This window comes from Leuresthes tenuis, unplaced genomic scaffold, assembly GCF_036924035.1.
Source record: "Leuresthes tenuis unplaced genomic scaffold, fLeuTen1.0.hap1 SCAF_6, whole genome shotgun sequence".
NCBI lineage: Eukaryota > Metazoa > Chordata > Actinopteri > Atheriniformes > Atherinopsidae > Leuresthes > Leuresthes tenuis.
In genome coordinates, this window is record NW_027325360.1 from 7267926 (window position 1) to 7281269 (window position 13344).

A 13344-nucleotide genomic window follows, 5' to 3' on the forward strand; every position below is an offset into this window, starting at 1 on the left:
CACACACACACACACACACAGTAACTGCACACCTACTTAACCTTTGAATTCTCACAGATCAGATTTATCTTTTGTATTTTCTTGTGTCTTTATATTTTATTGCAAGCTTTTTTTGAGCGCATCATGACCTCTGACTCGGTTCAACGATGACTCAGTCCCGTTATTTTAAAAGCTAGTGTTTTCATATATACACACACCTGTCAGAGCTGTGACATTCATCTTCTTTCTGTCTCTCGTCACATGTTCCTAGATGCTAAGTTAATTACTTTTTAATTCAAAAGAGACTAGGCATGGCAAACTGCAGCAAGAACCAGGGCTCAGACTAACAATGAGAACATATTATATAGGACAAAAAACACATATAATAAATAGTAATTTTATCAGTCATATTTTCAAACATTTGTATTTGTTAATATGTTGGCAAACTGACACCACAAAAAGTACATTGTTTTATCTACTAATTCCTATTTGCAACACACCAAGTGATGGACTCTATCACTTTCTGTTATTTAACACAGGAAGACTTTTCTTTGTTGATTTTTTGTATTTGAGCTACAAGTTAGACTGAATAAAAATTAAATACGTTTAATCTGTCTTTGTGTTAAGATTTGAATGAGCTTCAGCGTATATATGAAGCACTTTGTTGTTGAGGCATTCAAATGATCTTAATTTCTCTCATCAGATGTGTGTTGGAGCCTTTCCTGTAAAAGCTTCCTGTTTAGCTAAAAAGGGCCAAACTACAACAATTAACTTCATGCTGGTTTTACAGCATCAACATGCACCTGTCTCTCCAACCAAAAACCTGAACTACTAATTGTAATTATCATCACTGTTTCTGTACCTGCGGGCACTCAAATTCAGAATTTTCATTTTCTGACACTTTACTTCCTCTATTTGGCTGCTGAAGACTTGCTGAACAGAGAACAGGCTGCATAATGCTGGTAAAGGGCACTGGCACAGGGAAGGTTGGCAGCTGCCACAGGCAAAGGTGTGCGTGTGTGTGTGTGTGGGCAGACAACAAGGGGAAGTGGTGATTATCTCCAGTCTATTATCAGGTCTGTCACTTCGTCCCTATGGCACAATTGGCACCAGCTCTCACAATGTGCAACCTTTGGGATGAGGCCAGGAAAACTGGGTGGTGCACTGAGCATGTGTGTTTGTGCATGTGTTGTAGAGATGTTCGTGCAAACTCTTCCCAACAATTTCGGTTGAACTCACAATGTGACAATAAATGGGATAGAGACAGAAGAGAACACGTGGACATAAACGTTGGATACTGACCTACAAACTCTGGAGTTCCAAAAATGTTTTTAAAATCATTGCCAAAATCTATCTTGTGGGCCAAACCAAAGTCAATAAGCTTGATGCGTGGGTGAGGCACTGAGCGGTTCAGCAGCATGATGTTCTCTGGCTGGAAACAAAGAATAAAAAGACACATTTAAGAAACAGACAGAGAAGGGAACGAGACAGAGTCTTCAGTGGTAATTTCTTTTCACAATGTTACTGGCAAGCACCCACATCATTTTCCACCACTGACAGTTACACTTTCTTCACAGAAAGAACAAAAAGATAACAGTCAGCAATGAAAGCAGGAGCAGTCCGACAGGAAGAAGGCTCATTAGGGATGGAAATCCTATGCAAAGCATGAGTAAAAACCTCTCTAGGAAGAGATCGGCAAAGATGGGCTTTAAGCGAAGCCACACAACAGAAGCCTGACGTTTCTATGGACGTGATACTTCTTTTAGACAAGTCCGTCTCTGCTTCAATTCATGTCCACTGAGATGGGTTATGAGCCAGCAACAGGATTTAGTCTGGGAAGGAACACGAGCAGATTGGCTGTGGGCCGCTGTGGCACAAGAGACGGCGAGAAATAAAATTAAACTCCTCCTTAGAGTTTTGGTTTTGTTCTGCGCTCTACAAACACTGGAATGTGTATGATGAGGCTAAATTATAAATCAAGGAAATTCCATAGTGTTACAAACTGTTCTAGGTAATCTGAATAATTTTAGTTAAGGAGTGTGGCCACTGTGACCCTCATAGATTTCTCTGTGACATGAAGAAGATCACAAGGGTCAGATATTTAAACAATAATACACCTGAAACGGTCATGAACCTGGATTTATTGTCATGTACAGGGAAATACATGAACTTTCTCCTCTGCATTTAACCCATCCAGGTTAGCACCTGTTGAACACATGCACAGGGTCACACACTCATGGAGACAGATGCCATACACCCAGGGAGCATGGGGGTACGGTGCCTTGCTCAAGGGTCGTGGCAGAGAGCTGTCAGTCAAATCAAACCGCCACCCTTCCGGTTACTGGATGACCCCCTCTAACCACTGAGCCACTGCAGAAAGAACTGCAGACTGTAAATCATCCACCAGGTCAGATACTAACTGCATAAAAGATGATTGGTGGTATGTCAGACATCATTAGTCTGCCCTCCCTAAAATGTCATGCTCCAAAGCATAATAAGTACATTCGAATTGATCCAAAAAGACAAAATTAAAAAAAAAAGCTTTGCAAGTCATTGTAGTTTTGACTCAGAAATGGTGTCGTTATAGCAGCTTAATATCCAACAACTGCTTTCAGTTGTTTGAGGAACAAAGATGGGACATGACTACAGAAAGAAAAGATTAAAAAACAAAAAACAAAGACATTTTAACTGTTTACTGAAACAAACCATTTCTCAGCCTCTAAAGAAACTATAAACAGGTCTTCACCTTATATTGTATATCACTAACCAAAAAATGATGATTCAACTCTGACACAGCATCAGCACATGTGCCATAGATCTAAGGGTTAAAGCTGACTACTCAACAGAACAGTCTCAACTAAAGCCCCCACTACCCAGTGCATAACAGCAGCTAATATCCAAAGCAGAGACTGCAGTGGTCAATAAAAGCTTTCACATTGATCAGAAATGGCTGACTGGACACAGAGGTTATTATTGCCTCCAGGCTTGAAGGCCAAATCTATGATTTGTGAGGATTGTTCAGTCTGGTCTGTTTTTGTTTTCTCAGATGCCTGATATGCTCCTTTAAGTGGAAAGCCAATCAATAATACTGACTGTGAATCAATAATGATCAGTAACAACAGACCAAACACTGAGCAGGAAACAGGACTGCATGGTGTAAACGCACTGCTCTGCTGTGAGCTCACTTTGACCTTCACTGAGCTGAAACTACCTACACTCAATAATGAACAGGAGAGAGACCAAAAACAGATGAGTCATGGTAATGAACTAAAAAACAGATCAAGAGAAACCGATATGAAAGAAGTGGTAAATTAGGGCCCTGATGTAAAGGAATGAGTGGATTTTTGTTTTACAGATTTGTGTCAATTCTCTTCTCCAGTTGGGAAGTATGTAGAAAAATGTGTGGACCCTGACAGCAGGCAAACAAGTAAATGAATGCACTTTTCCAGTTTGCTCACAAGGAACACAAGAGAATCAAATCACATCCGAGTTTGATTGATCAGATTTGTTTGATCAGATTATCTGCCTTGGTTGTTTCTTTTAATGGTAAAAAACAAATTCAAACCTACGTGTCCATTATGAAAGCACTTAAAAGCCACTCAACTGGAATGTGCATTCTGAAAAAAAAAACATTGATTGATGTCACAATTTTCTTAATGATCATTAATAATTCACAATTAAAAACAATCCAGAGAACGAAAGAAATTGTTCAAAGCCCAAATCTAGAATTCAAAATACAATTTAATTCACATCCCATTCTTAATCCATAAGGTTTAATATGACGTTGGCCCAACATTTGCAGATAAAACAGCTTCAACTCTTCTGGGAAAGCTTTCCACAAGGTTTAGGAGTGTGTTTATGGGAATTTTTGACCATTCTTCCAGAAGCGTATTTGTGAGGTCAGACACTGATGTTGGTCAGAAGGCCTGGCTCACAGTTTCCGCTCTAATTCAACCCAAAGGTGTTCTATCAGTTGAGTTCAGGACTCTGTGCAGGTCAGTCAGGTTCTTCCACACCAAACTGGTCCATCCATGTCTTTATGGACCTTGCTTTATGGACCCCAGTCTGTCATTTTACGTGGGCTACCACTTCGTGGCCGAGTTGCTGTCATTCCCAATCACTTCCACTATAATACCACTGATAGTTGACTGTGGAATATTTAGCAGCGAGGAAATATCACGACTGCACTTGTTGCACAGGTAACATCCTATCACGGTACCACGCTGGAATTCACCGAGCTGAGAGCGACCCATTCTTTCACAGATGTTTGTAGAAGCAGTCTGCATGCTCAGGTGCTTGAATCTATACACCTGTGGCCATGAAGTGATTGGAACACCTGCATTTAATTATTTGGATGGGTGAGGGAACACTTTGGCAATATAGTGTATATCATTCTTGCCATCATCAACCAACAAAAACTGGAAATATACAAGTGAAAAACAAGTTTAAACAGTTTAGATCTTTTGCTATTTTGCGAATGTAAGTAAACAATGAGCCGCAGATCAATCTTCTGTTGGTTGACCTTCTGATTAACGGATCTGTGTTTTAAGCTTCAGATAAGCTTTTCTTATGAATGCACTATGGAAACCTGCTTAGCATTAGTAGGTTTTATGGAGTCGGACACAGCTTTTGATTGTGTGTTCCATGTGATCAGTGCTGACATTACAAGTCTAAGTTTAGAGATTCATGATATTGGCATCTGCCTAACATTGGATGACACAAGCTCTAAAATTCAACACAAGTGTAAATATGGGGTGAAATTTGGCCTGGTTGTGGCTAATTTCAGGACTGTTGCACAGAGAGGTTCATATGATAGGTTAAAGAAGAATAAATATGCAGTTTTCATTATTTTAAAAAGTCAAAGATAAATATGTCATGTTTTAAATATAAATTTCGTCAGTTTTCCCTTTTTTCCATGTGACTCCAAATTTGTGCCACCAAAATAGGAGTAGAAACAATATTCAATTTCTCCACAAGAAGCTTGATGATCAGCCATTTGTGTTGGCAATTGCTCAAAATGATAATCTGGTAAACATTGGCATTTTGCAATATTGTGTATCCCTGCTAATTTACAACCGACTACTTTTGCGTGGCAGTCTGATTCTGTCAGGGGTGTCGGACAGAGCCAGATACCTTGTGGCAGTACCTTAAGGTCAAAGTGAGCGACTTGCTTGGAGTGCAGATAGAGAACTCCATCCAGGATCTGCTTAAGGAACTGAGTGGCTTCCTCCTCGCTCAGCGACTCCTTTTCTGCCAGAAAGTCAAAGAGCTCACCGCCAGCAACGCTAGATGAGGAGAGAGGGACGCAGAAGAGAGAATTAAAAAGAGAGATTTTTCAGATCAAGGCCTGAAAGCAATCCCTGATTAACAGAGCTGAGCTGATGTAATCTAATCATCCTTATGCATTAGAGCCCAAGTAATTCACACTTTCAGAGTACAAGTTAACCCGTGCTACTGACATTGTTTCAATGATTAAAACCCCTCATTTACAAGATGCAAAGATGAATGTTTAACCATTACGCAGAAAGAAAAAGACCTTCAAGAAAGAAAATCTTTAAAAATTTTTAAATGTGACTTCACATTCAGAAAGAACATAAATGAAGGTTAATCCAGAGAAATTCAACGCTGTTCATATCTATTTATTTCTCCTCAAACTCCTAAATATCATTTATCTTACATCAACACAACAGCTGATTGATATTGTTCCCTATAACAACTCCTAATTAAGACTACTTCTACTGACATCAGTGCCTGCAAATCATCACCAACACATGACACTACATTTTATCTATCCGCTATTTATATGGTCTGATTGAGTCAAGTTCACATCCCAACAGAAGATTCAGGATTTATTATACAGTCTATGAAATTCTTAGTGATAAGGGTAGTAATTAGAGATGTGTGGACGAGGGAATGAAAAGGTAGGACATTGACCACGGCCACAGCATCGTGATAATGTAAGAAAGAGCCTGCAGTGAGGGAGGTGTGATGGAGAAAGCAGAAGAAAGGCTGAACGCAAATATCTGTAAGTAAAGCCACGCTTCACAGATTTTCACACATGCAAACACATGCCTGCCTTACAGTATTTCTGAGGAAACACCCTGAACCAAAAGCCATTTTAATATAAATGCATCTTAATTTTAACAGTAACTTTCATTTCACATTTCACATTTATTCAACCAGTATATAGAAATTAATTTGCATTTTATTTGCAGACATAACTGAACCAGCAATTAAACCTGTCCTGGTTTCTTTTGCAGGAATAGCCACATACACAAACTTCAACCTCATCAAGAAGGAAACACCATACCAGCTGCACAGCCCCTCCTCCCTCAGTAAACCCATGCCTTATTCCATCGTCTGCTTCAGTGGTTGACTAAAGTGTAAACACACAGATTCACAGATGGAAAAGAGGGTTTCTGCCAGAAGGCATCACCTCCATCTCTTCTTACACAGGCTGGTTAATGTTTAAGGTCAAAAGACTCTGTCATGGTTGTATTCATTCAGAGTGAATCAAAAGGAGGTAAGGAAGAAGAAGACAAAGTAAAACAATATGCAGAGAGCTTTTTTTTTATTTTATTTTTACATTTGGAGTCTGTTTCATCAAAATTTCACTTATCTCTTACCCTATCTTATGCAATGTTATTATCTTTTGAAGTAGATGTGCTTTATCTGTGTTGGGAATGATGAAACATGGACTAAAATTACGAGTTAAACACAGTCATGACTGCTTCAGTGCTACACGAGCAAATAACCAACCCCTGGTTATTTATGACCCTTTGGTTGCTTGAAACCAAAGTTAGAAAGTTAGAAACAATGTAATATTTGTGTATGTATAGCCCACTAAAACTAAGTTTAGCATGGACCTTTAGCCATAGATCTATTGTTCACACGTGCTGCAGACCCGAACACGTTTCGTGCTTCCTTTCTATCGCACATGATCGGTGGTCAGGAATGTGTCACCAACACTGATGGCTGTAAGATGACCCACTGACTGAAATGTATGTCTTCAACGTGTCAGTTGAGGACTTGTGAAGACAACATATTTACTGAGTTTCGCGTTGAATGAAACTGGTTAACTGGTCTAACTGGTACTTAGGGAAAAATCTATCTTGTGCCACACGACACTTAATAATAGGTTACAACTACAGTTGCATTTTACCATCAGTCTACCCTGAAGATGATGATATGACATTTTATATAGTGTTGAAAAACAAGAGAGCTTTCAGTTTTGCTTGTAAAGGTACCATTGTACAAAGTTTTACACGTGAAATTCGGTCCATAAATGGAAATAGTGGAATACATATTCTAGACTCTGGGTCTCCATCAGGGTCATCTTGTCTTTAGATCCCTACAACACTGGATACCTGTACAATACATTAACACTGGAATTTTCATCCAAGAGAAGACTTCCTTGAAAGTTTCTCAAGCAGTGTACCTCCAGCATCAGATATGCATCTTGTCTTGTCGAGTGTGTCAACATCTTGTCATAAGATGGGCAGAAAAAAATAAATAAACATGTCACCCAGCAGCATATCATAAATCATTTTGGAATATTTTTTTTTTAACATTATCTAAAAGCTGAAATAGACACATTGATGAGTACCATGAGTACCAAAAAACAGTGAAAGCTGATGTCTATAACTCTGATCATCTGTGTGAAACTCTGGAAACCTGTTCTGGCATTCATGTGGATGCCACTATGATTACAATGCTGGGAAAGCTACATACCCAAAGCTTGTCAGCTGAGATATCTGAAGCCACACTTTCTATTCCTTTTTTCTTGATGAACCCACTATGTGTGAGAAGTCAAAATCTCATGTACTGATAAGTTCAACAGCTCTGCCTGCTCCAATAAATAAGACAAGTGCTCCACACAAGCACAAAAAGACGTGCATGTAATGGTCATCTCTATTTCTGTTTGTGTGTCCGAGTATTGAGGCTCAAGGTCACATTTTTAGCATAAACCAGAAGTTAAGTCAAACTAAAGCAGAATTATAATTTCAAGAGGAAAATTTCCTCAGAAGAACATTTTAACAGGCAGTTTTTAATGTGTCCAGTTTCTAGTGCTTGTATTGTTGTACTCCTAATTCTGAGCGATGCTCCATTCTTTTAAAAGAGGTCGATAACTACCATATTTCCTGGAGTATAAATCGCACTTTTTTTTCCATAATTAGAAACTACCAGTAGACTTCAAAGCCAAGGTCGACAGTTTCCGTGAGTTCATTGAAAAGCAGGCAACTGAACACAACGTGTCCCTGGATGAAATAATCAACATGGACGAGGTCTGTTCTTGGATTTTGTGAAATAAATTTCTAAATAAAGTGCTCTTCCTCTTCATGACACATTTTTGGACTGATGCGACTTATAGTAAATACGGTAAATAGAATATGTCCTTTAGAAGTATGACCTCCATTTATGGAATAAATATAGAAGTCTTAAGAAGACAAAGCCACTCACAGTTCCAGGATCAGGATGACCTCTGCCTTGTTCTCAAAGACTTCATGGAGCGTGATGATGTTTGGGTGCTGGATCTCCTTCAGGATGTTCACCTCACGCTCTATGTCCTCCCTTGTCACCCCTCGTCGACTTGACTTGCTACGTCGTTTCTTGATGAATTTGGCAGCATACTCCACTCCCGTGCTCCTGTGTCGACATCTTCTGACCACAGCAAACTGACCGCTGTCAACAAGAAGGGAGAGTGTTCAAGTTGCATTAAGACATCACAGCTCTTTTAACACTTTAAACAACTCAGATAAACAAATAAAACCACTAAAAAGATGATGATGCTGTCATAACAAGCAATAACGATAAACTACCACAATTTGACCACAAACTGGCAAAAAAAATAAAAATAAACGATGTTGCAGATGAAAAATTAAATGAAGCAAGCAATAATCTGCAAGGACACTCAACTAAGTGGTCCTAAAGAGTAAGACTCCAGGCTATATATTAACTCGTTTATTAACGAGACATCTGAGCCAAAATGAGTGGGCGGGAATATGAGGCGTGAAAAGTGTTGATCAGAAACAGCTTTAATAAATAAGTGGCTGATGAATCATGGCAGACATCAACTGAAAAAAGAGGTACTAACAAACACTGAATTAAGACACATATGGATTAAATTCAACATCAGGGCAACATTATGCAAACCCACGAAGGCATTTCCCACTTACATAAACATGAAAAGTTTAGTGTTACATCAAGAAAATGACTGACTCCTCGGTTATATCTCATACAGTTTGCAAATGTTTTGATGCCATACAATGCTTCTAATGTAAAGGCAGAAAAGTGAGCCGAGTGAAACTCCAGTAAAAGAAAAGAGTAGCCATGCATTCCTGCAGAGTAAGATACAAAAACAAGCCCCGCTTTCACCTTCAGCAGCATCTCATAATCAGTTTGACAACAGTGTGTTAATTACAGCCAAACTGCACAGCTTTCAGAGTCAGCAGCACGCTGATAAGAATCACAGCTCAGCACAGCTTCAACACAGCTGACAAACATCCAAGTATCATTCCAAAACTCCACACACTCGACTATAAAGAGAGCTTCACCACTTTAATTATTCATAAAAACAAGGTTATGATTAAATATCAGCATTTTGTAATGTTTGGCATGTCAATGTCGAATCCTTGGAAACAAACAAATCTCATCATTTGTCCCTACTTGAAATAAGCCAAATGCTATTTCTATGATGGAAGAGGACTACAGATACCTGACGTACAAAGCAGACTCTACTCCTCGATTAAGCTTCATGTGACATGTCATAAAAATTTCATTTAAACAGGCTTCATATATAATTAGGGTTTGGCTATACAAAACGCTAACTTTCGAGGAATAGCTTTTCCTCGACAGAGATACGACACCTGGTCAGTATCCTTTTTGATAGATTACATTCGTCCATCTTTTGACAGACAAAACAAATAGCCAATGACAACAAGAGTTGCACCACGCTGAACCAATCACGTGGCTGGAATAGAGCCGTGCCAGCAGCTGGCCGTGGCGTGTTTGTGCTGCAGCAGACGTAAAAAAAAAGAAAATTAGTGCTCCCCCGGAAGAAACGACAGAAGACACAGCCCAAGGTGTAAGGGATGACATTGTTGATAAGAAGGGCCCAAAAAGTTCGGTGGTGTGGAGGTATTTTGGTTTTTTGATGTCTGACACGTAACATTGTAGTGTGCACTGCAAACTATGTCGAGCACATGTTCCGACAAAGACAGGGAATACCGCTAATCTTTTTCGTCACCTGTTTCAGCACGGAGAACGTAAACTTTTACAAGCACAGCCCGGAACAAGTGCTAATCCTCCCCCAATAACAACGCCTGTGCAGCAGCAACAGAAGACCACAGAGTCTGCTTTATCCAGCATATGACAAAAAAAATAAAAAATCTAAGAGACGCCGTGATATCACAAATGCAGTAGCTTATTGTATTGCAAAAGACATGCTACCAATAACCACAGTGGAAAATAAGGGGTTCAGGTGGATGCTAAAAGTTATGGACCCGATATATATCGATATCGACAGATATATATATTTTTTTTAAATATCGTGATATGACTTTTTCCCCATATCGCCCAGCCCTATATATAATACATTTACAAACATACTTTGGAAACTACCATGTCCATTCATTTTAAAATTCCAATTAAGAAGTAACTCACATTAAATACCTTTAAAGAAAGTTAAGTTTCTTAACTGAAGATGCATAGTATCTTTGCTGTAACAAACATGTTGGAGCTCACCGGTTAGTTTTACAAAACAACCAGTTATGAAGACTGTTTACACGTCTAATTGTGACCGTAATGATTTGGAAACCAACAAAAGTTTCTGTGCATTCACATCATAACATCATGTCTCCCTGTGAACGTGTTGTGTCCCTTCAGATCCATCTGTAGTTTGGTGTCAACAGGCTGCAGATACAAAAATGGTCAAAGTCAAGTGGAATGACAAATGATAAGTGTGCAGATGGACTGCTAAAAGAGCACTTTTACTGTTAAGGCAGTCCAAATGTGGTGGGCCATTTCAGCATGACAAATTACTTTATGTATAAACAACACAGGCGCTGTTATGGAAATTCTACCATCACGTTGCCATGCAGCGTTGTTATTGAACGCTACTATGTGACAGGACAACGCTGACTCCACTGTCACTCGACCAAAACACTGCCAGAAAAACCACTTGGGGAAGCAAGGACACTTGGATGAGGGCTGTTGACGCCTCCGCCGACTGTGCCTCCTCAAAGCCCCGGCAATCATGAAGCACTTAGTGTACCAAACACCCACAGAGGGAGGAAGAGAACAAGGGGGTAGGGGTGAGAGAAAGAGGAGTGAGAGAAAATTAGAGACTGTGCCACATTCGGTCTTATTTTTCAGATTTCCACAGTCAGATTTTTACACAGATTTGCAACAGAAAAGCTCCTCTGGCAACAGCTTTCGTTGCCTTGGCCCAAAAAGATGGCCACAATGAAGTGAGAGCCCTGCACTGTCATCCAACTCCCACAGATCTGCCAAGACTACAGCATCACAATTATGTGAAAGCACTGTATTTATTTAGCTATACGTATGTTTCTCTCACTAATCCTTAATCTACAATGTCTCAGTATTTGATGAGTAAATGCAAGATCCAGACTACTAACACTGCCAGCTTCAGAGCTTTAAAGGAAGAAAGAAATGAGGGACAGCTAATCTAAAATGGAAAAGCATAAGAGACAAAAACACCCCTCTGTTCTGACCTATAGCTTCAGCAAACAGTATTGTCTAAAAGCAAAGTTGAATTTTCTGCAAAATCTCAATTTTCTCTCCGATTCCAGCTTCAAATATGTGAGAAATTTTCAGATTTCTGTCTTCTTGAGAGGATTTTGTTTTTCCTGACACAGGTGAGAAATCCATGCAGTAGATCAGGTGATCTTTGCTTTGTGTGTAAAATGTAAAGAAAACAGAAAAGAGGCAAATATGCTGAATCAGCTTGGCATCAAATTCAGAATGAGCGCCCCCATTCAACCAAAGGCACTGCATACGGGGCTGAATGACTTGTAAATCACTGCATTCAGTTTTTATTTACATCAAAAAAAGCAGAGAACAACTAAAACATGGCTTAATTATTTCCGCTACTTCTGGGTTTAATAAAGACAAAGAATTTGAAAAAAAGATAAGCTGCTCATCCCTGTAAAATGTGAGGCGGTGACTACACGGCAACAGTAAAATACATCAGCTTGTTTGCAGCTCATTCAGCTCACGTTCACCACAGTTCATTTTCTGTGAGTGACTCCACTAATTCCAGCGTTTCTAATTACATTAGATGGTTTGACCTAAAATTACAATGCAACTTTCTTTTGTTCTCTCCGATTTGTACAATGAGGACCAAAATAAGATGGTGTAGGTAGACGTAAGTTCAGTAGACTGACTCTATAATGTGGCACTGGTGTGAGTGTGGACTGCAGAATCACACAAGAATATCCATGTCAAATGTTTGTTATATAGTGAAACAAATGTTTAGAAAATGCTTTGAGTATCACCACATAATAGCAGAATTGTTGACCTTACACTAAGAAGCAGCAATCTTAGGCCTTGTACACATTAAAATGGGTTTTTGGTAGCTACAGATTTTTCTAAGTGTTTGCAACTATCGACCACATGCAAATGCAGCTTTAGGGAGTAAAACCAAACTTCTCGGGGTGAAATTTTTCACCTATTCTGACTGCAACGTTTATCTGTGAACTGGAAAACAAGGATTTTTGGCTTCCAACATCAGACTCTGTGCCATTACGCATTCATCCAATGGAAAAATATGTGCCATATTCCGCATTGTTACGGGGCAGCACTTTTAAACATGTTTGGACATTAATGTAGAGTTACTCTCCAACTCTGCTGAAGAATAGAGAGTTTACTGCTACAAAATCCAACCCTGAACCAGTGGCCAACGTCTCTGGTTTCCTGACGAGACTCGATCAGACCTCGTAGATGATCAATTCTGATCATAAAAAGGGGGGTTAGTGAGCAGCTTTGTCTGCACATTTAGGGAAGACAACTATGGTGAGATGTTGATGCTGCCAGGAAAGTTGCACACTTCAGCTATTGCTAAAAGGTTGAGAAACTGAAGTAAGAGGAATGATTGCTCTTTCAGGAAGTGACTTGTCCTGTGACTGAGCCAGAGACGTGAAGCAGACAATGTGAGGAGGAAAACAGCGCTGAGGATGAGGGCTTTCTCATGCTAATAACACTTCCACCCCCACTCAGTCTGGCCTCAACCTATTGTTGCTCAAGACTCTGTCACTCAGGGCTCTGTGCAGATATTAGGTACAGACATCGGGATCTGATCTGTTCCTTACACAGAAACAGACAGAAAAGGAGGGCTGTTGTTCACAT

General features: G+C 39.6%; 1 protein-coding gene across 3 annotated transcripts in view; it reads right to left on the minus strand.

Moving 5' to 3' along the window:
• Positions 1-13344, minus strand: part of dapk1 (death-associated protein kinase 1) — a 66575-nt gene that overhangs the window by 33787 nt on the left and 19444 nt on the right. For all 3 annotated transcript variants that reach the window (XM_072387353.1, XM_072387355.1, XM_072387354.1), the window contains 3 exons: positions 8440-8661; positions 5126-5264; positions 1282-1411 (listed from right to left, as the gene is read on the minus strand). In XM_072387353.1, coding sequence (XP_072243454.1) covers positions 1282-1411; positions 5126-5264; positions 8440-8661 — 491 coding nt within the window. The remainder of the gene's footprint in view (positions 1-1281; positions 1412-5125; positions 5265-8439; positions 8662-13344) is intronic.